Source organism: Ixodes scapularis, unplaced genomic scaffold (genome assembly GCF_016920785.2).
Source record: "Ixodes scapularis isolate PalLabHiFi unplaced genomic scaffold, ASM1692078v2 PGA_scaffold13__105_contigs__length_92229423, whole genome shotgun sequence".
Taxonomy (NCBI): Eukaryota; Metazoa; Arthropoda; class Arachnida; order Ixodida; family Ixodidae; genus Ixodes; species Ixodes scapularis.
Genome location: NW_024609839.1, coordinates 11,531,841 through 11,556,747, shown reverse-complemented (window position 1 = coordinate 11,556,747; position 24,907 = coordinate 11,531,841). Strand labels below are relative to the sequence as shown.

The 24,907-nt window shown below is 44.2% G+C and overlaps 1 protein-coding gene across 1 annotated transcript in view; it reads right to left on the bottom strand.

The window, feature by feature from the left end:
- Positions 1 to 206: 206 nt before the first annotated feature.
- The window catches only part of LOC120843210, a 39,021-nt gene continuing 14,320 nt past the window's right edge, over positions 207 to 24,907 (bottom strand). The window contains exons 2-4 of the mRNA XM_040214485.1: positions 8,116 to 8,318; positions 2,877 to 3,158; positions 207 to 380 (exon numbers count right to left, since the gene is read on the bottom strand). Coding sequence (XP_040070419.1) covers positions 207 to 380; positions 2,877 to 3,158; positions 8,116 to 8,318 — 659 coding nt within the window. The remainder of the gene's footprint in view (positions 381 to 2,876; positions 3,159 to 8,115; positions 8,319 to 24,907) is intronic.

Sequence of the window (24,907 nt, the reverse complement as noted above, 5' to 3'; positions counted from 1 at the left end):
ATGTACCTAGTTCTTCCTCTAAAAATGTCTCTACAACGGGATATTTAAATTAACAAGGTCCGTATGAACGAGACGAATTATTGTACTTTCAGCGTAATAATGTTTTGCAATGAGGTTCCACACATATTTGAGACAAAAGACAAGGAGCCAAGGTTGGTGAATGTTTTGATTGGGCAGGAGAATATGAGACATGTGTTTTCTTCTTTTCACTGATGAACTTGACCGGCAATCGGTCGGGGTGCCCGTTCCAGCGCGTCGTTGAGGTAGCGCAGTAGGTTGTCCGGAAGCGTGCGGTCGACTTGTTTGGCCAATGTCCAGAAGATTACCCTGCCCACCTGGCTTCCCAGACCCGTGAGGGAACCAGGTGTAACGTGTGGGACCTGCACGAAAAAAGTAAAACAAAAATAAGCAGGAGTAGTTGTTTACGTCTAGAGCGTCGGCACTCTGTTCCACGATTACCTTGAAAGCGCCGCCGTTTTGGTGATTAGTGCCGAGGAGGGGTATTATCCGTTACGATTAAAGCTTTTTTGGTTACTTGGGCTTAGATGTGATGTACATAAGTTCAAACGATATGATCTTTCTCTGTCGTGGACTGTTTTAACAATTCTTTACGACGGAAAAAGCGTTTCCGGCAATTTCAGAGACAGCTTCAGACAACTGGCAACAGTGGTTTCAAAACCCCACAGCTAGGTGTCGCAAGCTACTGCCCGTTATAAAGGGTGCAGCCGTTAGCATGCATTCATTCATTCATCCCATGGCGCAAGGGACGTGAGTAGGGCTGGCAATTGATCGATTAACCTACCAATCAATCCATGAAGCTATTAACAATAAACACCAGAGGTTCAGGTGGGGCTAGTGTGCTGTTGCATCTTGAAGCAGACAGCGAACAGTCTAAATTTGACATTCGGTAATGCATTCCTACGGGAAAACGCAAACGCGTTTTCTCTTCGCTCTCGACTGTACGAGCAAATATTGCTTAGTGTTGTGACAGAATAAAAAGTTTGCTACGTTTTACAATCGGATGTACAAAAATATTTTTCAGAACGTTTTTCTTTGCCATTCATGGCGTGGAACACTGCACCAAAATAGCCCAGTGCACATGAGTAATACGTGTTGACGTTACCGACTGCTATTGTAGGGCACGTATCTACGGATATAGTCAATGCTATGAAGCACGCAGAGTGAATCAGCTTGAGAGAGCACCAAAAGGTTGCTAATATATGCCAAATCAAACAATCAAAACAGAAGAGAAGAACAAAGCATGGAGCTGTGGAACGAAGAACACGTACTGGATTAGTAACAAACTGTGCACGAATAATCAAAATAATGCAGTAATTTAATTTGTTTGCTAGAATTGATAGCTTGTTTTGACATATGCTGTGCAACATAGACTTAGGACTCAATTTCGCTAACTTAAACATCGCTCAGTAATAAGAAAAAATTAACTAAATAAATTACACTTTTGTAATGTGAGGGAAGCTACGTAGTACCCGTTACGAGTGGAGAAACTACGGTGATTTCTATTATTTCCTGGCAAAGAGAAAAATATCACGTACGTTTTCCCATAGGAATGCACAGGAAGGCTGGAAAAGTAGACCTCATGCTGTCTGCTTTAATATGTAACCGAAAGTCCCGTAGACACTAGCGCCTTCTGAGCCTCTAAAGCGTCCATTGTAATAACTCTGGATCAGTGGACTAATGCTTTAACCGCATTTAAGTTTTACACCGGAGCTGGTAAGGGCTAGGTTCCCGAGGATCGTGTCCGTGTATGTCGACACAAACCTATTTGGTCAGCTACCGTCATCTACGAGCGGCGGCAGCAAGCACACAACCAGTATGGTTTCCGCCGTCGCTCGTAGATGGCGCCATCCTTTCCAGCTATAACAGAAGAATGGATAGTTGGGCGCGTTGGTGGGAATTCATCGTAGGAGACAGCGCGAAAAACAGATGTCGACAAAGAAGTGTATCGAGTACAGCTCCGCTGGTCTTCTTTCTTCGCCAGAGTGGAAAGGCTGAACGATTTTTTAAGCGGTTAATCAAATACGTTTTGGCTAACAAAAGAGAAAGTAGAATTTGAATGCTTTTATTAAGCCGAGGTTGCACTGTTTATACACCATACAACAGACAGTCTGCATACAGATTTGAACGGTAGTCACCGCGAGATATCCGTGCTTCGAATGCCGCATGGTAATGAGTTTAAGAAGAAAACACGGCTCGTGGCATTCAAACCACAGATATTGCGGTGACGCGTGTTTGCGGACTGTCTTTTGTGGGATGTAGGAGCAGTATGGCGCCGGATTTACGCAGACATAGACGAGTACACCTGTATAAAGTTTGAGTAAAATTTGACCTAAAGTAAACTGCAGGGGCGAAGTTTGTGACTCCAAAAAAGTGAAGGTTATACGCGTCCCAGCCACTTGAAAGCCGTGCAAATGTCTGTTTAGCGCAGCTAAGACCGTTGCGAACAATCAAGGGAGTTCGTTATTGCCGGTGGATATCAAAGAACCTTTTTGCTTTTGGGGTTGAAGTACTAATTTGGGAGTGTGAGAGTCTTGAATGCCCTCAGCTACACTTCAAGGGTGATTTAAAATCCGAAATTATGCATTGCACCCTATATCACATATTTAGCAAATGCAAAACAAAATTCATTTTGCCTTTTTGAACTATTGTGCATGGGAATGAAAGAAATCAATTAATTAATCGATTAAAGGTTGGCGGTTAAGCTGGTTAAGAATTTTAATCGACGCCTTCTTCTAACTCCTGTCTCTAACGAGTACTTAATGGCTCTAGCTAGTTGAACGATCGAGCGGCCGTGAATAATCCCCCCCCCCCCCCTCAAAAATAAATAATAAAAATAAAATGGCGAAAGCTCTTACCAGCACTTGGTCCGTCTCGAAGTCCACACTGGCGTCTTCGAAGTTGGTGAACTGAAACTTGCCCTTGCTCGTCTTGAGGTGAGCGACGGCACTCACAGTGACGTTGCTGTACGCCAGGTCGCACTGACCGTCGCCCTTGAGGGGAAACACTTCGAAGAGAGAGCCCGTAACGTTGTAGCGCATCGTGGCGGTCACCCTGGGCACCTCAAAGGTCAGGTACACCTTGGAGTCCTTGACGAGCGCCGCCAACCGGGTCACCACGTACGTCGACAGGTGGCGCACCTAGAAAGAAACAACGGCTTTTGTCAGGGAAGAGCGATTCTTCAAGGGATTGTCCGGGGTTATCCGGAAGGTACCAAGTTTTTGCGCTGGTCACGTAGAAGGGGCCTAAATATAGTTACGTGATATTTATTTTTTTAAAAGACGCCAGAATATTCGTTAAATCAATTATGAGCATTAATACGAAACTTCACGCCAAATTTGGCAAGTATGCATGGCTGGTCGTGTCGGGACGTCACATGCGGCATGATAACGTCACAGTCACGGGCACTGACTTGTTCCCGGTTTTGCGGTTTTGATCAACATAATTGATGGCGCGTAAAAAAATAAAATCATCGTCGAAGAATTGATTTCTTCTCAATACCGTAAATCTTGTCTTAGAACGAAGTTATTTTACCGAGACAGCAGTCAAAAGTCGAGGTGGCTCTATGTGCCTGATGTTACGTCAGAGCTTCGCTGCTGCCAACAAAAAGACTGTTTTGCAGGTGCAATCTGAGCAGTTGAGCTCTGTTTAAAATTCAATTCCCTGTGCGTAGGAGGGTTAAAAATTTTGATATTTTCCGGATGATATTCCAAAAAGCAACGACAATAAAAATTTAATTTTTCTCCTAAAGCTTCCCTCTGAAGCTTCCCTTTGAAGGGAAATAATCTCTTCAAAGGGAAGCTGACGCGGTTCTGTATTTGAATAAAAACACCGTCTTCATTTGGCCTCCAGGATCAGAAATATCGCGATTATTTTTTCAATCCGGTGCACGGAGGCTGCAAAGAAATCATTTTCAAAGCACCGCTGAAGCCCCTCCCTTGTCGGAGTGTAATAAAAGGAACTTCCTGAACCTCCGCTCTCGCGTATCTTCAGCGCCTATCAAAGCTATGCACGCGCACTCTCGCTATTTTCAAAGAAGTCAGAGAAATACGTCACGACAGGTATCCGTGCGGGGGAATATACCTGGCAAGCTCGCAATTACACACGCTGCGCACACGAGCGACGCGCGCTTCTCGGCACAAATATCCCTTTTATAACGTAACGACCAATCGTAGGTTTTTCGTGTTGTCTGGCGTTTAGTTCCATCTTCGGGGAAAACGAATGCGATATTCAAATTCACAAGACACAAATACTCTATAATTCACCTCTAACTCGTTTCTTTAAAGACCCTCTTGAGCTTCCCTTTGAGCCGCTGCCACACTGCAAAAACAGTATACAAAAAGACGGTCTGAGGACACTGTCTGAGGTAGGGTGACCACCCGTCCCGCGACTCGCGGGACTGTCTCGCATTGAGTGCTCGTGTCCCGCGTCCCGCAAGAAATTCCAAAATCTTTAAAATGTCCCGCATTTAACATTGTCATAGCATTCACTTCGCAAATTATGGCGCTTCCGAAGAACGGGCTGCAGGGTAGCGCGAAGGTCACTGATAAACGTGTGAATCTCGATGGTATGCAAGGAGGTTAGAAGTACTAGGAGGGGGCACGTTGCAGTATTGGTGAGGCCTAGTCATAAAAAGTTTAAACAATATTGTGCCCAGCGTGACCAAAGATATCTCTGGCGATTGGTGCGCGTGACATGTCACGTACGAGATAGATGGTTGATTGTAGGAGGATACCTTGCAGGCTTGCGCGCGCTCCGTCCGGTAGGTTTTATCAGATCGAAGGCTAGACGAAGGCTAGCTACTGTCACATAATGAGTTCATGTTGGGCTGATAAGTGAGGAAAGTAAGGAGAAAAATGAGAAAGAGGCGAGGCGTCAAGGGAGCGAGGCTACGTGACTGACGTCATGCCCTCTCCTACCCTTCTATTCTCCATGATGGTATGCCATTTTGTATACAAGCACCGCGGGAAGCGATCGTCGTTCTTGCAGGAGACAGACGCGCATGTGCCGTTGCGCCTCTCCCTTTGATGGCAAAACATTGCGAGGGAAAATTGCTCTCCCAAAGTTGAACAATGAACTATTGCAATTATTTGCAAATCATTATGTGCCATGCGAAAGGGTTGTGGTTGCAAGCTTTTTTTTAGTGAAATCGGCCACACAAGGCAAAAAACCTGCAACTCACAAAGGTCGAAAAAAAAAACCATAGGAATTTTGTGTAAGAGCATGTTAGTATAACAGTAAGTATCGACATAAACCGAAAAAGATGTACTGTTTCTTATTTCTCTTTCATGCATTGGGGTCTGCAGCAGTCAATTTTTATGTTTACAACTTAGACACCCAAAAAACATGTTCCATTACTTTCGTGGGTTCACTCATTTCTGACTAATCGTTCACAGTTTGTAAATTGTAATAATGCCGACTCGTCCAAAGTTTCAGTAACGTCAGGAGTACCTCAGGGATCTGTGTTTGGCCCTCTTCTCTTTCTCATTTACATTAATGACTTACCATTGAATGTCAACTCTTCTATTTGTTTATTTGCAGATGATTGTGTTGTATACCTTGAATTGTTAACAGTTCTGGCATCTTACTTCTTCAAAATGATCTCGATTCTATCTCAAGTTGGTGTGACATTTGGCACATGCCATTAATTGTTGACAAATGTAAACACATGATAATTTGCAGGCAAGTTAACGATCCTCCTTCCTATATCCTTAATAATATGACTTTAGAGCGGGTTGACACTTACACATATTTGGGCGTTCACATCACATATAACGTACCTCTCATGGGAATCGCATTTTCACCACGTCATTTCCAATGCAACAGCATCTAAAACGCAATTTTTTCCAGACTCCTTCGACATTGAAACTCTTTCTATAAAACACTAGTCCGGCCAAAACTTGAGTACGCTTCTGCTGTTTGGGATCCTAACACTGAGAGCCTCGTCGGCGCCTTTGAAGCTGTCCATAATAGATCTGTGCGTTTCATTCTTTCTAATTACCATCGTACATCAAGCGTAACTTTTATGAAAAAGATACATATCCTTGCCAACTCTTTCTTTACGCCGAAAGTTTCATCGATTGAGTTTATTTCAGAAAATATTAACTCTTACTGGAGCCACCCTACATATCATCACGCAATGATCACATACATAAAGTCGAAATTCCACAGTGCCACACTAATACTTACTACAGGTCATTCATACCTCGTACGTCTGCTGACTGGAATCACCTTTCCACATTCATCGCCACAATTGTTAATCCTGTTGATTTTAAAAATGCTGTATCCATACTACTAGAACTTGAATCGTGAATTTAGTGTTTTATTAGCTTGTACGTAACACTCCCACCCCCTTTGTAATGCCTTCGGGCCCTGAGGGTACCAATAAATGAAATGAAATGAAATTACAATTACACAAAAATATATCACTGTGAGTGAAAATTATTTTAGCTTAATTGCCGCCACACAATTTTCAGGTGTATAATATGCTTTCAGACAGCACATGATATCGGGGTGTGCATGATGGTGAATTTTTTAAATACTTTTTTTTCTTGAATCGTGAAAATACCGTCCTCCTCTTACTCCACCCCCCCGCCCCCCCCCGCCCCCCTCCCCCGGTCAGAGTGTCCCGCATTCCGCCTGCAAGAAGGTGGTCACCCTAGTCTGAGGCCTTCCTTGGATGACGTCACATTGGTCATAATGTCTGCAGACATGTTCGAATGAAGCAAACGTTCTTCGAAGTTGCTTCAATCCCGCAGATCATTCTGGCTTCATGTCTACAGCGAGCACCGCGTCTTTCGCTGGATGCGTGAGCGGAGTGAAAGCGGCTTTAAAGAGAAATTTGTTTTGCATGGTTTTCAGTTGTATATTTCGGCTGTATAGCATCAGAACAAATGTATTCAGGAGTACTACCGGCTGTAACGAAGTCGATTAAAACGAAATAGCGGCTACAGCGAAGCGATTCCCCATTTTCTTTTGCACTGTGTTAACCGAAGTCGGTTATAGTGAAATAGCGGATATAGCGGAGTGATTTCTGATTCCCGTTGACTTTGTTATAACCGGTCTCGAGAGTAAATGTGTTGCATGGATGCTAGCCAGCCCCAATGGCCGTCCTGTGTCTCCGCTGTAGATGAGACATCTGCAGCCTACGGTCTTTTGCGTGCATCGCGCAGTAGCGATACGCGACAGCACGCCGGTAAGACGCTCATCCAGATTGGATATATGGGTCTCAAGCTCCGGTTCTTGCCCCCTTCCCCTTTTAACTCAACGTCTTTTCGATGAAGTGAAAAATTTGGCCCCTCGGGATTAATTTTGGTAAAGATGCTCAAGATGTATCTATATTGTACAACGGTACATACAATCATAGACGGCCGGCAGTGGTCGTCTTCAGTGTTTCCAAGGGCTCCTCCGGGAGGGCGGTGTAAGACGAATACGAGTTTGCACACGTAGTGACGGGCCTGTGGAACTACAGACGTAATTCGAAGCCTTTATATATAGGTTTGAACACGTTTTTTGTTATTCGTGCACAACGATATTTTTTTTTCGACTGTAATATAGTACTTCATTGTTGTTTTAAGGTATATATGACGTGGGTCTTGATGTCTAGTTCTATACTGTTAATGAAAATTTTGTTTATATACGTTTAATATCGCACGAATATGCTTTCACGTATGTATGCTGGAGCTCTGCACGGCCGGGGCCCGAGACACGCTTTATTTCCCATTGTCGAGGCACCTCCAGTCTGGCCGAAACGATAAGGTGGGCATCCCATCGGACTCGGTCCGGGTCAGGTACGACTTGGTCAAGTCACCCGGCCCGGTCCGGGTAGGTTCTCAAAATGTGGGCCAGTGCAGCGCTCTACGTAGGCTACTCCTCACTGGAGCGTGCGCTTTCAGAATACTTAGACATAATAAATAAATACAGGGAACTGGTGCTCGGTATCACCTTGAAAGCACACCGATACTGCCATTGTCAAAAAGAAGAATACAGTGTAGCCAGAGGTGCCAGATAACCAATCTTATTTATCGCTCATAGCAGTCGAGCAAGAAACAAGAAAAAGGCAGGATTTTCAAAAATTGCGCCTCTGTTTTTCTTTACCTGAATCTGCGATAGCTGGAAAGTGAAGATGTCTCCCCCTAAGATGGGCGACATGTCGGCGTCGGGGACGTCCAGAGGATCCATGACGCGGATGCCCAGACTCCGGTACCCCGACAGCATGATCTCCTTGAACTTCTCCAGTTTGTGCTGAAGCAGACCTTCCAGGTGTCCATTGTAATAGGCGTCGGCAGAGTACGGCGACCCTGTCAAAAAATGAAGAAAAAAAAATATTGCCAGCGATTCTTACGTTTCAATTGCAGTGCTGGCGGTAGCGCTTTACCGGTAACACGTTACTTCTTACATTAGGGACTTTTAGCAAACCGCTACCCGCGTACCGCACTGCCAGAGCCTTCGAAGCATGCTTTTAAGCGCGCGCCCCGTGGTCACGGTATTACCTGGGCGTCCGCTTGAAAGCATGCTCTCACGTATAGTGCGGCAATCGGAACGCGGTGACGGTTTGCTAAAAGTTCCCATGTTCAGAACAGTTACGTATAACGTACTTACGCTACGTATTTCGAGTAAAGGCCGGTCCACACTGCACCATTTCCTTATGTTGCGTTATGGTAAAAAAGCCTCCGTCGGCTTACGTGGAACGTCGCCGAGAAATATGCGCTTCGAGCGAATCCTGCCAAGCAGCTCAAGGAGTAGACCAGCTCGCGGCATCCGAGAAACTAATGGTCCGGTGACTTAAACGTAACGCGAGAAAACGCAAGGAAACGCATCAGGCTGGCAGCTGCGCTTTCTTAGGTCTTCTCACGTGACATATAGAAGTCACCGAAACATTTGTGTCTCGAATGTCGCGTGCCAGGCTATCTCCTTGAACTGGTAGCCACGCTTAATTTGAAGCACAGCTGTCCCGGTGACTTGTGTGCGCAAGGTTTTGTTACGTAACGTAAGAAAACGGGACTGTGTGAACCAGTCTTTATGTGAACGTTGTTACGTTATGCATCCGTGCCAATACTTAAATATGACACTTCAAATTTCTTTTGTGTTTCTAGGCGCCTCGTCATGAATTCTTGCATTCGTCCCAAATACCTTCAAATTGTTTTCAATCTTTGAAGGTATGATTTTTTTTCTCAAAAAGATAGCTCCAACTTGTAAAATAAAAAAAAAAGGTAACGCGAACAAAGGTGCGTTACTTCTGATCGATAACTGTGACGTGTTCTCTCTTTTGTAAGCAACGCGTAACTTACTTGGTTAGTTTTTTCCGCTAACTCGTACAACAGTCGTTCAGTCATCTAAAGCAGGAAATGCGGCGTCTAAAGGGAAGCGGTTCTGCATTTGACGAAAAACATCGAAATTATCCTCATTTAGTTTTTAAGATCTGAAATATAAAGATTATTTTTCAATTTGCTGCACGCAGGTTGCAGATAGTTATTTTCAAGGTACCGCTGAAGCCCCTCCTTCGCCGAGCGTTAGGTCATAAAAAGAGCGTCCTGAACCTCCGCTCTCGCGCCTCTTCAGGGCCCATCAAAGCCATGCAGGCGTACTCGCACTAATTTCTAAACTGTTCGAAAAATACGCCACGACTGGTGTCAGTGCGGGGAATATACCTGGTCAGTTAGCAATCGCACGCACTGCCCCACACGAGCGACACGCGCTTGGCGGCCCAAAGATCCTGTTATGAGGTTACAACTGCTTTTAGGTTTTTCGTCTTTTCTCCTGTTTAGTTACAATTTCGGGGAAAATTAACGTAATATTCAGATTCGCGGGATAAAAAAATACTCCAAGATTCACCTCTAACTCGTTTTCTGCAAGAACCTCTTCAGCTTCCCTTTAAGGAGCAATCGTTTAAATCTACTCAGAAGATATTTAACAGTCGTTTCGGCGGGTGAAGAAGGATGTATCGTTAAATAATTTCTTACGTGACGTCCGGTGATGTAACGTCATGGCATCAGGTGACACCCCAACTGGACACCGTGACGTCACCATTCCACGTCGTTATGTCACGTGACTGTCAAATTCTGGTGTCACGATGTGACCTAGAGTCACGTGCCATGGTCACGTGACGAGACGTTAAAGGGATACTACAACGAAATTTCGGAGCTCATTTTTTGGTCTATATGTGTTCAAAAGAGCAGTATCACATGGAACATACCAATATCTTGTTAAAAAAGTCTTGAAAAGGAATCATAAAACGAATTAAACGATCAGCAAAGAGCACCTGGTGGATGTCGCTAACGCTTCGTTTGTAATGCTCGTCTAGGAACCTTGACAGCTAGTGACGGAGGTTGTCTCGTCTCCGGCCACGACGAGAGAAGGGGGAAGGAGGAACTCCCCTCTTCCTGAGAATCCCTTTTGTGTGTCGCAGAAGTCGCTATTGTCCCCCTACAAGATTATAGAAGATTAACCCGTCACTCAAAATTCGTACAAAAGCAGCCGCTTCGGTGGTTGGAACGACTAGGCCATCCTCTCGACGTCAGCCTCGCCGTAGCTTTGCTCGTCTTGAGACGACCTACGTCACGATTGCGTTGGATGTCACGTGCTCTAAGCTGGGCCTCCTCCGAGCGCTTGCCAGAGTGGGCCGTTTATAACGAAAAATACAGCCACCAGGATCAAAATACAAACGTGAGATTGTCATTTACGGGTATTGTGGATCATATTCAACCTATTTTCGAACACGACGGGAATATTTCGAATTTCGTTGAAGTATCCCTTTAACTCTTTCGTTACCACGGGAAAAGTGACCGTTTTTGATAGGTGGCAAATAAAAAATTTTTCTGCAAGATGTGTAATGCGTAAAAATAATTCAAATGCATGAAAACTATGGCAATAGAATGTACTTTCGGAACACGTTTATTTCAATGCAAATATTCGATGTGAGAATTGTGGAAAAAATAAATAAACACAAAAAAGTCAAAAATTGAGGAAAAAAATATATTGATACAACGATATCTCTTGAACATAAATATTTAAAAAAAATCTAAAACATACAAAATGTTTCTTATATGCTTATAGACAAGCCACTAATTTTATAAAACCATGCCTCAAAAACTTACAGAACAAGAAAAAATTTTCTAACACTATATGAAAGGAGGCTATTTTCAGTGCATCCTCGTTAGACATTTTTCACACCACACAAAACATCTTCAAAGTACAATACGTTATTTCAAAATATATAATGAGAAATTTACTTTTCAGCGTTATAAGTCTTACCTACAAGTACTTCAGGACAAGCCAAATAAAAAAATGTAGAAACACAAAGAAAGTATGTATCTGCCATAACCGTTATGACAATCTACTCACATGAAAATGAAATATGTTAGAAAATGCACGCAAAAGCTGCAGAATGCTTTGATTTTTTACAAAAACTACTTGCACAAAGAATGAGCTTCCAAAGTCTTCAAAAATAATTAAAACGCGCTTGATCAGTATGCCACGAAGAAAAGCAATTTCGTGATGTGAAGCACAAGTAAACATCGCAGATGCGGCAGTACACATTTGTTTTGTGCTCAATCTTGTCGTTCTGGTAGCATCTTTTGCAGTTTCGGCGCATTTCTTTTCTCTCAGGTTTGTGCTGGACATTTGCAGGGGCAGGAGGGGTGTGATCTGGGGCCGTATCCTCAATTTCAAAAAGTTGCCGAATCAATTCCATTCTAAAACTGAGCTGATCATAACCAGATCCCCTGGAAAGCTCTGGTGTCGGCATCCACGCGTATTTGTTCGTGTTCAGGCAGATCGTCGCTAAAACTTCCACGGTGAAAAAAAGCCGGAAGAAGTCGACAGCTTTCGAGAACCGCTTCGGGCCGCTTCGACGCCGGGAGTCCTACTTGGCCGAAACTCGATTCTTCTTTGAGCTTGGGGAAGTTAATCCCGTCTATATGATGTCGAGACACTGCAGGCAACAGAAATATTATTCATGACATTAGCGCGACGCGTAAACTGGCTTGAGGAACAAGCAAAGAGGCAATGAGCAGGAAACGAAACTTACGGCAGTGAGCTGCCGACGTTCCGGGCTGAGGTTCGTCATCGGAGTCAAAATCCGACGATGCAGGATCATCGTCAGGGTCACTGCTGCTTGACCCATCGACAAAATCGGCAATAAATGCAGCGGAATCGCGTAAACGAGGAGTTTTCTGAGCGCGCGTCGTCCCCGAAGTTGACGCCATGCCGCGCGCAAACCGCCTGAAACCTGTCAAGTGCGTTTCGAAATTCGCCGCCTCGCGGGAAAAATTAAAACTACACAGAAAACGAAACTTTAGTGTCTAAGCAACCCACGAGATGGCGCAGCAAGTCCACGGCCGCGCTGGTAACGCTGAAATAGCGCTTCGCGTCCGTCGATCACCGGTGATCGATGCATATTGCCGTGGTAAGGAAAGAGGGGGCCGAGTCGTAGTGCACGTGACATGACGTCATGGGATGTCAACTTCCGCGCTAAGTTTGACGGGGTTAGTGCACGGACAAACAGACTTCTAGACGAACACAGACTACATTTGGATCGTTCTAGCTACTTGGAGCATTTTCGTAAAAGGAAGCTAAAACACTTCTTTAAAAAAAAAAATTTAGAGGTGAATTCTGGCGTATTTCTATCGCGTGAATTTGAATATCACAATCGTTTTCCCCGAAGATGTAACTAAACGCGAGAAAACGGGAAAAACCTCCGACCAGTCGTGGCGTGATACTATACTCGGCCACAACTTTTCTTGGCAATACAGTGGAAGGTACGTCCCGCGTCCCCTCTCCCATTCTGAGTGTACGCAGGCTCTCCTCCTCCCCCATTTCCGGGGAGAGGAGGAGAGCCTGCGCAAAATGGGAGAGGGGACGCGGGACGTACCTTCCACTGCATTGCCAAGAAAAGTTGTCGCCGAGTGTAGGATCTTTGGGCCGCCAAGCGCGTGTCGCTCGTGTGGGCAGTGCGTTCAATCGCAAGCATGCCAGGTGCGTTTTTCCGCACCGACGCCAGGCGTGACGTCTATTTCTGACCTCACTGAAAATAGGGAGAGTGCGCGTGCATAGCTTTGACAGGCGTTTAAAGGGATACTACAACGAAATTTCGGTGCTCATTTTTTTGGTCTATATGTGTTCAAAAGAGCAGTATCACATGGAGCATACCAATATCTTGTTAAAAAAGTCTCGAAAAGGAATTTTAAAACGAATTAAACGATTAGCAAAGAGCACCTGGTGGATGTCGCTAACGCCTCGATTGTAATGCTCGTCTAGGAACCTTGACAGCTAGTGACGGAGGTTGTCTCGTCTTCGGCCACGACGAGAGAAGGGGGGAAGGAGGAACTCCCCTCTTCCCGGGAATCCCTTTTGTGTGTCGCAGAAGTCGCTATTGTCCCCCTAGAAGATTATAGAAGATTAACCCGTCACTCAAAATTCGTACAAAAGCAGCCGCTTCGGTGGCTGGAACGACTAGGCCATCCTCTCTATGTCAGCCTCGCCGTAGCTTTGCTCGTCTTGAGACGACCTACGTCACGATTACGTTGGATGTCACGTGCTCTAAGCTGGGCCCTCTCCGAGCACTTGCCAGAGTGGGCCGTTTATAACGAAAAATACAGCCACCACGATCAAAATACAAACGTGCGATTGTCATTTACGGATATTGTGGATCATATTCAACCTATTTTTGAACACGACGGGAATATTTCAAATTTCGTTGAAGTATCCCTTTAAGATACGCGAGAGCAGGGATTCCGAAAGCTCCTAGTGTGACGTCACGCCCCGGGAAGGAGGACGTCGGCGGTACTTCAAGAATAAATTCCTGCAGTCTCCGAGCACCAAATTGAAAAATAATCTCGAAATTCGGGATCCTGTAGGCCAAATGAAGACAATTTTGGCGTTTTTCCTCAAATAAAGAACCGCTCCAGTTCCCTTTTAAAATGAGTGGGAATGTACGAAGGTGTGTCGCTCCGGTAGGACTGGCCTGGTTTTGCAAGGCCGACAGGCAACACAAACTTCTCACCGACATGTCGCATACACCTCGTTATAGTCACGTATAGCTTCGGAAGGGCAGGGTCTACCGAACCGGGAATAGCTTATGATCCCTCCGTAGCCAATCAGAGTGCGGCATTATGCACACAGGAGCGTTTGCTTACGTTGTCTTACTTCACGCTAAAAATCACCGGAACTTCCGTGCCTCAAATGTCGTTTGCGAGGCACGAGCTCGTCGCGGCGCCTCACACAATAGCACTGATGTTCTGGCGATTCTTGACACAAGGCGACGTAGGCTCCCCTAACATAACCGGCCTTTTAGCATGGTACGAACAACGAAGAGCCTGAGGCGTGAAAAAATAAGCCGCACTGCCTTCCTTAAGCTGTCAAAGGGGAAATCTGGAAGATTGTCCCCGTAATCCACATTCTGCACTATCGGAGCCTTTGAAGCATGCTTTTAATCACGCGCCCGAGTAATTCCGTGACGCCGGGGGGCGCGCTTAAAGGGATACTTCAACGAAATTTGAAATATTCCCGTCGTGTTCAAAAATAGGTTGAATATGATCCACAATATCCGTAAATGACAATCGCACGTTTGTATTTTGAGCCGGGTGGCTGTATTTTTTGTTATAAACGGCCCACTCTGGCAAGCGCTCGGAGAAGGCCCAGCGGAGACCACGTGACATCCAACGCAATCGTGACGTAGGTCGTCTCAAGACGAGCAAAGCTACGGCGAGGCTGACGTCGAGAGGATGGCCTAGTCGTTCCAGCCTCCGAAGCGGCTACTTTTGTACGAGTTTTGAGTGACGGGTTAATCTTCTGTAATCTTGTAGGGGGACAATAGCGACTTCTGCGACACACAAGAGGCATTCTCGGAAAGAGGGGAGTTCCTCCTGCCCCTCTTCTCTCGACGTGGCCGGAGACGAGACAACCTCCTTCACTAGCTGTCAAGGTTCCTAGACGGGCATTACAAGCGAGGCGTTAGCGACATCCACCAGGTGCTCTTTGCTAATCGTTTAATTCGGTTTAAAATTCCTTTTCGTGACTTTTTTAACAAGATATTGGTATGTTCGATGTGATGCTGCTTTTTGGAACACATATAGACCAAAAAATGAGCACCGAAATTTCGTTGTAGTATCCCTTTAAAAGCATGCTTCAAAGGCTCCTGTAATGTGGTAAGCGGAACACGGTAACGGTTTGCTAAACGTCCCTGTTGGACCATAACCAGGTGGCTACAAAATATCATGTGCGTGTGTGCATGTATGTGCGTACGCGTGTGTGTCGTCAAAATGTTTATTTGGCTTTGTCGTCAAAAAACGTCTATAGAAATGGTTGAATTGTTGGCATGATGGTCTAGGTCAAACACAGCGATTTCGAGAATGCGACACGACTCTAACACAAGAAGTACACGGCGTTTGTGAGAAAAGAAAACTGCTTTTCGGCCCGGGTAAATAAACTATGCATCGCAGGAAGCTCAAACTCCGTGGGAGTGTGAAGCTGTCTAATGGGATAGAACACAAAAGTTTGAGCACATGACGTTATGGATCAGAAGATGATCGAGAAAGACAATATTTTTCCACGAGCCGACGTCTACCTAAGTCTAATATTGTCAAAACAAGAAATGCCATTGTGGGTGTTTGTATAATCTATTTAAAAAACACTCGTCAGCAAGAAAAAATATTATCTTCCTTGCTGGTAAGTGTTTTTCACTGATATAAATCCCACATGAGCCCACAATGTCATTCCTCGCTTTGACAATATTGGGATTACATGGACGACGGCTCATAAATTTTTTATTTGCCTTTCTCAGTTATTTTTTGATCCAGGTAACGTCATCTTCTCGAACTTTTGTCTTCTTTCCCAAACGCTAGTGTCACAATTTCTCTGAAATCGAGCTTTCTGCAATGCATAGTTTAGTTACTCGGGCCCAGAAATCCAGTTATTTTTTCTCGGGAGCGCCCTTAATATTACTGAGTTACTACTATAATAGATTGCTATACGGACCTTGTGCCAGAGATGTCTCGCTATACCGGAGCCTCGGAGAACTTTTAGACGCAGCCAGACTCCACAATTCAACGAACACGACAAGGATGAGCTTCATCTGGGGTTTCTGGAACCTGCGAAACAAACCGTACATTATAATACAGCGCCGCTTGAAAAAGTTGCTCCATGCAATGACCTACTTCATATTACTTTGTCGAGCATCGTGGAAGTGGGCACAAAACAAGCGGATGCACAGTCATGTTCGATTTGAGGGTAAACAAGCGAGCGTTGTCCAGCATTGCCTGTTGTAACCCTTTTCGTCCGTCGCCTCCAGTTCTAATTATGTGCGACAAGGCGGGCGCCTCGTGCGTAAATAAAAAGCAGAGTATGCACATGCGCGGGGAATAAAATACGTTGCGGCAATATGCTGGCTTTGCCGATCTGCCGCGAATCACGTATTCAAGGCTTCAAGCTATTTTTTTTTTATGAAGTGAAGAATTTTTTTAAAAGAAGTGAATTCGGAGAGCCAACAAAGTTGGAACAAAAAACGGCTGTACTACTGTATACATAAAAAAAAAACAGATGCTACAATCACGAAGAATACTAGGCGTGTGGATGGTGATAATAGACCGATCTCACCAGGAGTTGCACGACGCCACCGCTGCCGCGGTGGATTCTGGTACCTGTAGTTCTCCCCAGTTTTCTGGCCGCGTCAAGGCGCGTTGTACTCCCGGCGTTTGGCAATTTTCAGGTCAGCACGAGTCTTTTAGTCTGCCGTTTACTCACGGTTTGTAATGGGCGTCTTCACCCGTTCTGTGTCAAGGTGCTACAATAACCGCACCAGGCAAAAAGGCATCGGATTTTATGTCTTCCCGAAAGAAAGCAGCCCACGAAAAGAGTGTCTAAAAGAGGTAAAGAGAACGGTAGAAGAGCGGCTGGAAGAAGAGTTTTTTTATTTGTTTCGTTATTTGATTCATAATCTATATTCACCCCATTGCACGATAACTAAAGAGTGTAAGCTTACACAGGGCATGAGACGTAGTAGGGCGTGCTAAAGTGTTCCGTACGTTGGAATTTCCCTGAGCACTCGCTCCGTAGCGGTATATCAGTTGGTCTATCTCAATCGGAACTTCCACACTGCCTTGCTGCGACCGTTTTTAATACAATGTTTGCTTGATGCATTTTGGTGGTTGCAACTGTTATTGATAGGACATGTTTTGAGCACAACTGTGCTTCAAAAGATCAGTACAATCACTGAAGAAAGAGCAGCGATTCTCGGTATGTATAACTTGAAATAAAACGACTTCTTCTTAAAATCAGACTTAATTTTTCTTTGTGGGCTATCGCCACAACCTGATTTTGGCTGGCGTTACTGATCCATTCTGTATTAACACCAATCGACACAGCGGAAGAAAGCATTTTCCGCCGGGCAGCTCTTACCGTTAACCAAATAAAATTGAATAGAAACTGTACACAAAAACTCATCTCTACTCGAAGTTCTCAGGCATCTCGCATGGTTGCGTTTCATTTTGACAAATGCGAGTTGTTACGGCTCTTCAGGCGGGTTCTTTTTGTGGATCGTTTCTTTGTGTGCAGGCTTCCCCCCGCAGTTCATCTGTATCCTGTCGCAAAGTCTGTCAACCAGAATAAAACGAGTTTTAGAAAACTATCGCTCTCCGAGAATATCTATTAAGCTCGTCTTCATTGTCGAATAAAAGTTATGCCCAAGCCTGCGCACTACGTAGCTCAGTATTTATTTCACCGACAGATCTGACGCTGTTCCGCGGGGCTACACCGAGCCGATGGTCCCTCGAATTTTGTGCTCTTTCACGTTGAGGTAGATATTCACTTGCCTCCAAGTTATCCGGAGTGCTCGAGGGAGTAGCGGCTTCGTTGTTTTTCCCGCTGTTGAAGTAAGACCACCACGTGAACGCAGTGGGATCACGCGCGTTCACGAAGGCGAAGAAGCGGACGACGCCGAAACAGACGACAAAGCGATTCTAAAACAATAAAACAACCGAAACTGTTGTTTTTTTTTTGCGCTTGCTGACAAACTAAGGCCCCCATCACAAACAACACGATCTTATAAAGTACTGATATGCAGGAGAATCCAAGCTAACACCAGGGCTTCCCAAACTATGATGTACGCCCACATGAGCCCTTTTCAGCCGGGAAGCCGGAGAGCGATGACTACAAGTAGCATGGCGGCGGCAATACTTCCGGAATGCGCGCGCCTGCGCAGTTCGCTTGGTGGCATCGGTCTATTGTGCGCGCGCTTCTGAAGACCGCTTCGGTCTTAGCTACATCAAAGGTACCGCGTTTGCTGAAGCAAAGGTGGTTTCTTGAGGCGTTCTAAACTGTGCTTTTGGTCTACTCAACAATGGACCCTTTCCGAAAGCCAGTCTACCCATCCTTTGCAGAGCCAAACCCGATGCTCTAATGGCGGCACTACGCAGCCTCTTCACACCAGAAAAAGCGAACGTCTTCAAAAGCATAGAGCAGAAAGGGAAAACGATATTTCGCCATCTTCGATTCACGAATTCGAGGGTGCTTCGCTTAGACGAGCATAATCTCCTATCACCGCAATTAGAGCGGCAACATAGGAGCTTTTGGGTCTGCCACAAGGTGACACTGACTTTTGAGAGGGGTCTATTGGAACCAGTCTTGTACACGTTACTAAAAAAAAGTAACCGTTTACAATTACTATTACTCTTGGCTAAAAGGTATTCGATTAGATTACTTGATTACTCGACAGCAAAAGTAATTGGACATTACTTTAAGAAGTAATTAATAATAATAAAATAATATTTTATTGACCAATCAAACAACAGGTGTTACTGGGTCCGTCAAAGCCTACAATGGCTTGTGGGACGGGACCCGGGAAACTGTCGTACAGAGTAACCAACAAGAAGCTTCGGGGAACATGCTTACATTCCGAAATTCATACCCACCCTCCCTCCCTCCCAGCAACCCACCCGCACACCCACACTCACACAGAGATTCGAAACTGTAAATCAGAAGATATTCATAATTATATTTTAAAAATACATTTCATAGAACACACTCGAACACAAAGAAAACTACGCCGAGCCTGACATAACTGCACGAAGCCATCTTTTAACTTCTGTTTTTGAATCAAGCGAAAAAACTGAGTCAGGAAGACTATTGAAAACATCTGGTATACATGACAGGCTCGTTTTCTCCTCCCGTACCTCGTGAAGTAACGCAGCGTTTCGAAACGCTCGGCCTGCCTGAGGTAGCGGGATTGCTTCTTTGAAAGCTTAAAGTCATCAGTCCAAAGATATCGAAGTGTCACAGTCTGCTTGAACAATGAACAAAAATCGGGCATTTCCAGGTCACGGAAAATATTTGTACTGTCTGAAAAACCAGACTTGTAAGCAACACATTTTAAAATAGAGTTCAAAACACTGTCCACTTTCGAGTGCCACTGCCCCGAACAATGTGCTAAAACGGTCACCCCGTACCCCGGAACACTGTATGCTAAAGCGTGAACAAGCATTTTTTTAACATGAAAGGGCAAAAGAGCTTTAATATTGTAAACAAGCTACATTTCGCAACACACGGCATAGGTGACCCAACTGTATGTTCCACGACAAATCGGATTCGAAAATGCCCATGTATTTAGTATTGCCAACCCACTCAATTGGAATGCAGTTGCAACCTACGCAGTCTGCTCCATATGCAGGAAGAAAGGTTAGTTTATGAACCCTCGCTTTAATGGGTTTCGAAAACATATCAGATGAGTTTTCGCTGGATTAACCTTTAAGTGATTGGAGGCATACCAATCTATAGCTTTATTAGCACTTGATTGTAATATATTTAGTGCGCTGTCAAATATGATATGTCGAGAAATCAGTAAAGTATCGTCGGCGTATAGGTAACATGAACATTGGGGAACGGCAGAAGCAAGATCGTTGATATAAATGCTAAAAAACAAAGGCGATAACACGGAGCATTGAGGGACACCCGCTTGAAGATAACAAGGGGCGCTCGTTTGAAGCCCTACTCGCACTCGCTGCGATCGACCAGATAAAAGGTCCGAGAGCAATTAAAAAAAAAGGCCCGCGGAAGCCGTACTTAAACAGTTTCCTCGACAGAATAGGATGATTCACCGTTTCAAACGCCTTGGAAACGTCTAAAAAAGAGCACTGGAAAACATATTATTATGGAATAATAATAATAATAGTAATGATAGTTTTTATTTCTCATCAATGATGAAGCGGAAAAGCTGCAAAGGAACAGCTTGACGGGTCTCTGGCCCCCTACAGTGGCTAGAACAACAAATAAGTTATAAAAGAGGGAAGGGAAATGCAGAATGGAATACAGTGGCTCGACAGTCATTCATAATTGCATTTTAGCATGGACAGTCAAATTTCAAATTTACTTAGCTAAGGTCCAAATCATTACTTGTGAAGGCTGTTGTGTAAATAGTGTTTGAGCATTTGTTTACCATAATTTTTCCTGTGAGTGATCATCTTCCAATACTCCGTGTGACGAGTGGGATACGCCTGAATATTTTTGGTCAGTGCTGAAAGTGCAGCTAGAAAGTGAGAATTCCTTTTTTCTTCGTTTTTAAAACTAACGCTCAACCTAAAATTATATAAATTATGCGCAGTAATAATTTCAAAGCGCGTAAACGAGTCGGCAGTCTGAGAGTCATACGGAGTGTTACATATAATTCTGATTATTTTCTTTTGAAGTAGAAATATCTCACCTAAATTTGTTGACGTGGTCGTGACCCATACGAGGTTACAATTACTTAAGTATGAATAGAAAAGGGAGTTGTATATAAGTAGTCGCACAGAAATTGGCAAGACAGAGCGATTACGATTAACCAACCCGACGATGCAAGATAACTTACTGATAATATGATTTATGTGGCAGTCCCACAACATTTTTTCGGAAAAAATAACGCCGAGCGTTTTAAAAGAACGCACAATGTCAATAGGTGACGCCTTTAAGATAAGGCTAGTATAGTTCCCGACTTGTTTATTTTTAGGACGAAATAAAACGGCTTCCGTTTTGCTTGTGTTAATTTTCAGCGAGTTTTTATTTGCCCATGAATTTAATGTTGATAATGTTTTATTTGCAAGACTAATAAGTAAGTTTGGCTCGTCGGCAGAAAAAAAATAAGCTTGTATCGTCGGTATACATAACAAGTTTGACTTCTTTATCTATGTTAACTATTTCATTCACATATATGCTGAATAGGAGCGGACCTAATATACTACCCTGGGGAACACCTGAATCAATTGGTTTGAATAAAGAAGAAAAACCATTTAAAGGCACATATTGGTGTCTATGTTTTAAGTATGAACTGAAAAGTGTCAGCGACGTTCAAGTTTTGTAGTAGGACACTATGGTGTAAACAATCGAAGGCTTCGGTGAAATCTATAAATACTCCTAAAACTAGCTTTCTATTCTCAAAGTTTTCCAAAATAAATTCTTTCTTCACTAAAAGTGCTGCTTCCGTGGAAAGATGTTCCCTAAAGCCGAATTGTGCGGCGTTTAGCAGGCCATGCCTATCAAAAAATGAACTTAATCGCTTTTGCAATATTTTTTCGAAAACCATAGAAAAGACAGGTAAAACAGAAATAGGGCGATAATTGCCTATGTCATCTATTACGCCTTTTTTATGTATCAGTAATACTTTGGCTGATTGCATTCTTTTTGGGATACACCTCTCTCGATAGCAAGATTAAAGATATGTGCTAGTCGTGGAGCGAGAAGGTCTATGACATATTTAACCGGTCCGATCTGAATATTGTCAGCGTCAGTAGAACTACTGTTTTTTAATAGCATTGTTAGAGATAACCTCCGGGGGAACAACCGGCTCAAGGAATATAGAATTTACGTTGCTTTCATCAATATATCTACATGGATTGCGGCCGACAGCAATATTGCCTTGGTTCACACAAAAATCATTGAACGCCTTTGCTAAAGGACTGCCAGTCAACGTTACGCCATCTATAACCAGCTTCTCAATTGCGTTCTGCGAGCGGTTTCGGTGTAGAACCAAGTTTAGGTTTCTCCACATTACTTCTGAACGCCCTTCAGATGCTTGAAACAGGGCGGAGTAATAGTGCGCCCTTGCAGTTCGTAGTTCTTTTGTCAGGCTATTTCGATAGATTTTGAAAATCTTAAGCTTTTCTGCCTCTTTCGTTTCCAGAAAACGGTTATATAATGCATTCTTTTCCTTAATTTTACACAATACTTCCGGTGTTACCCGTGGTTTGCGAGCACCTTTTGGCACTTTCAAAGGTTTTTGATGGAAAATGACTCAACCGTTACTTTTCCGATTACTTTATTGTGTGAAGACTTACATCTTTAGCGCTCATAACAATGAACTACTTCCAACCTCGAAACCTTGTTTGTCACAAAGACCACGAAGGGGAAGTGCGGGATCTTGACGTGTATTTGAACTGGCTTTGCTATATTTTGCATCCGCTTTTGACATTCTTCGGTTCTGGTTCTCCTATGGGTTGCGAGTAGGTACCGTAAGCAGGATTTTTTTTTTTATTTCTGTGTGTGTGTGCGTGAGGGGGCTAGTTTGAACGAAGCACTTATACCCTAGTTACACGGGCGCTCTCAACTGCCATTAAGTCAATTGACTCCATCGCGATCGGCCGGAGTTACACGGCGGCGCCAACTGTCATCGAGCCGCTAATGACAGTTGAGCTCAACTGAGCTACCCTACCTCAGTTCAACTGAACGGACTTCCCCATGGCGCTTGTTCGCGAGACCGCTGCCGCCGAACATCGTTCGCGAGGCACTTCCTGTTTCGGAATGCGGGGGGAGGCGACTAGAAAGAATCGTAGCAGCAAAATATCCGGGAAGGAATAGGTTTAGGCGCCTGAGCTGCCGCTAAATCGATCCCGGCTAGACGGCAAGCCACCAAACGAGCAAAGATGGCGACGGGACCGGCTGTATAAGTGGACAAATAGTAATGGATGAACCCATCGTAGCGGGCGGTAGTTTGCGCCACCTATCCTAAAATATGGGCAACCTAGCCCTGAATCTGTTTTGGTAGTCGTGTGAACGCCGCTAAAAAGCAACAAGGCATTGAACATATTGTACGTAATGCTTATAATAAATGAAAGGTGTGTCTCCGAGTAAATTACTTTAACAACTAGACTGATCACGTGGCACAAGAACTAGTTTCGTTTTAGCTTGAACTGGGTTTTAGAAAGCCGTGTAGCACCCTCTCAGTTCAGTTCAGTTCAATGACAGTTGGCGTCGGTAACTGTGATTAAACTCAACGACAGTTCAAAGCGCCCGTCTAACTATAGAGTATTACAAAGCTATATTCTGCTCCCTCAAACTTCGCCCTGAAGGGCCTTTGTAACGCACTGGGACTTTCCTGGGGCTTCCCAATCCCAGTCCCAACTAAAAAAAAAAAAAAACGGACATTTCACAGAAACTATACATACAAAGGGGTTGACCTCGTTACTTACAGATCCACAAAAACAGTTTTTTTTCCTGTTCGAAAAAAGAAGCAAAATTTATTTTTGTAATTTCAGAAAAAAAAAAAAGGTATGTGCGGGGGGAGGGGGGAGGGGGCGTGGAAAATTAGTAACGGTTAGAAGTAATTTTTATTACAAAAAACGTAATCAGATTACTCTTGTGATTACTGCCTAATAAAAGTAATCAAGTGATTACAAAATTACTTAAAAAAGTAATCGATTACAAGTACTTTGATTACTTGTAATGCGTACTTTACAAGTCTGATTGGAACTCGTAAGGAACCTCCAAAACCACCAACAGGTTATGAAAAAGCAGCACATGATGCGAAATGTAGCCCCCAGGTTAGCAGTCTCCTACTGCACTGGTAAAATTTCTCTTTAGGTCTTCACCGCGCGTGATGCCCTCTAAAGACCTTACCGCACCGTACCGGCCAAACAATCTCCAGTAAAGACAGAACACGCCATACCTGTGAACTTTGTGGAGCCAAAATTCCCGTGTACTAATGGCTCATCTACAGCGTGAACCAACGTTGCCTTACCAAAGGATCGACTTTTCTCGGTCCGAAGACCCAGTCGGGTTTTCGAGACATTCCTGAAACTTTTGTTATTTGGCTACCGTTACGAGCTATAAAAATAATCACCGAAAGAGAGATACGATGCAGTTGGCTAACCTTTCACAAATATTGATCCATATCTCGGTCCGTCCCACTCTGACGACAGACCCCTGACAAACGCGTAAAATACATTTCAGGCACAGAACCTTTTTTGGTCGACGCTCGAGCGTGCCAAACTCGGCCCAAACCAGCATGTTCGCGAACAAATCGGTCACTAAAGAACGATTGCCGGGATCACCGTAAAAATCTTGTAGGGACGTTCGAATATCGCTTCTAATTGAATAGCGCAATCTTGTCCCTGGTTTCAATACCGTAAAGAGCGCCGCAGGAGCGTCCCAACTTTTTTCAGAAGACGGTCGAAATTCGCCACTAAGGCTTCCTCATCTCTATTTTGTTTCAATGTTACAAAAGAGAATGGAAAAACAAGTCTGTTCTGTTTTCACTGGTATTGTGAGCGTCGCGCTATATTTTCATTTTAATCAAGTTCCTCACTGCTCGGGCCAGGAAAAAACCATACGATCTTCTATTCTGACGCATCGCTCACCGACCATGGCCGTGGAGGGCCTTCCTTCCTGCCAAGCCGCCACGCCAACCGAAATGGAAAAGGATTCAGAGGGTATGTCGAGCTCCTCAAGCACCATATTCTACTACGAAAGTATCTCTGTTTATCATGATATGAATTCAGAGCCATATCAAATGGTCCTGGGCCGAAAGAGACGCAAACCATCTACTAGCTCAGACTGCAGCAGTAAGACAGTCAAAACCATGAACCAGGCTCATCCCCGCCTTACAATAATATTCAAGCCCAAAGATCCAGCAAGCATGAGTGCAACAATT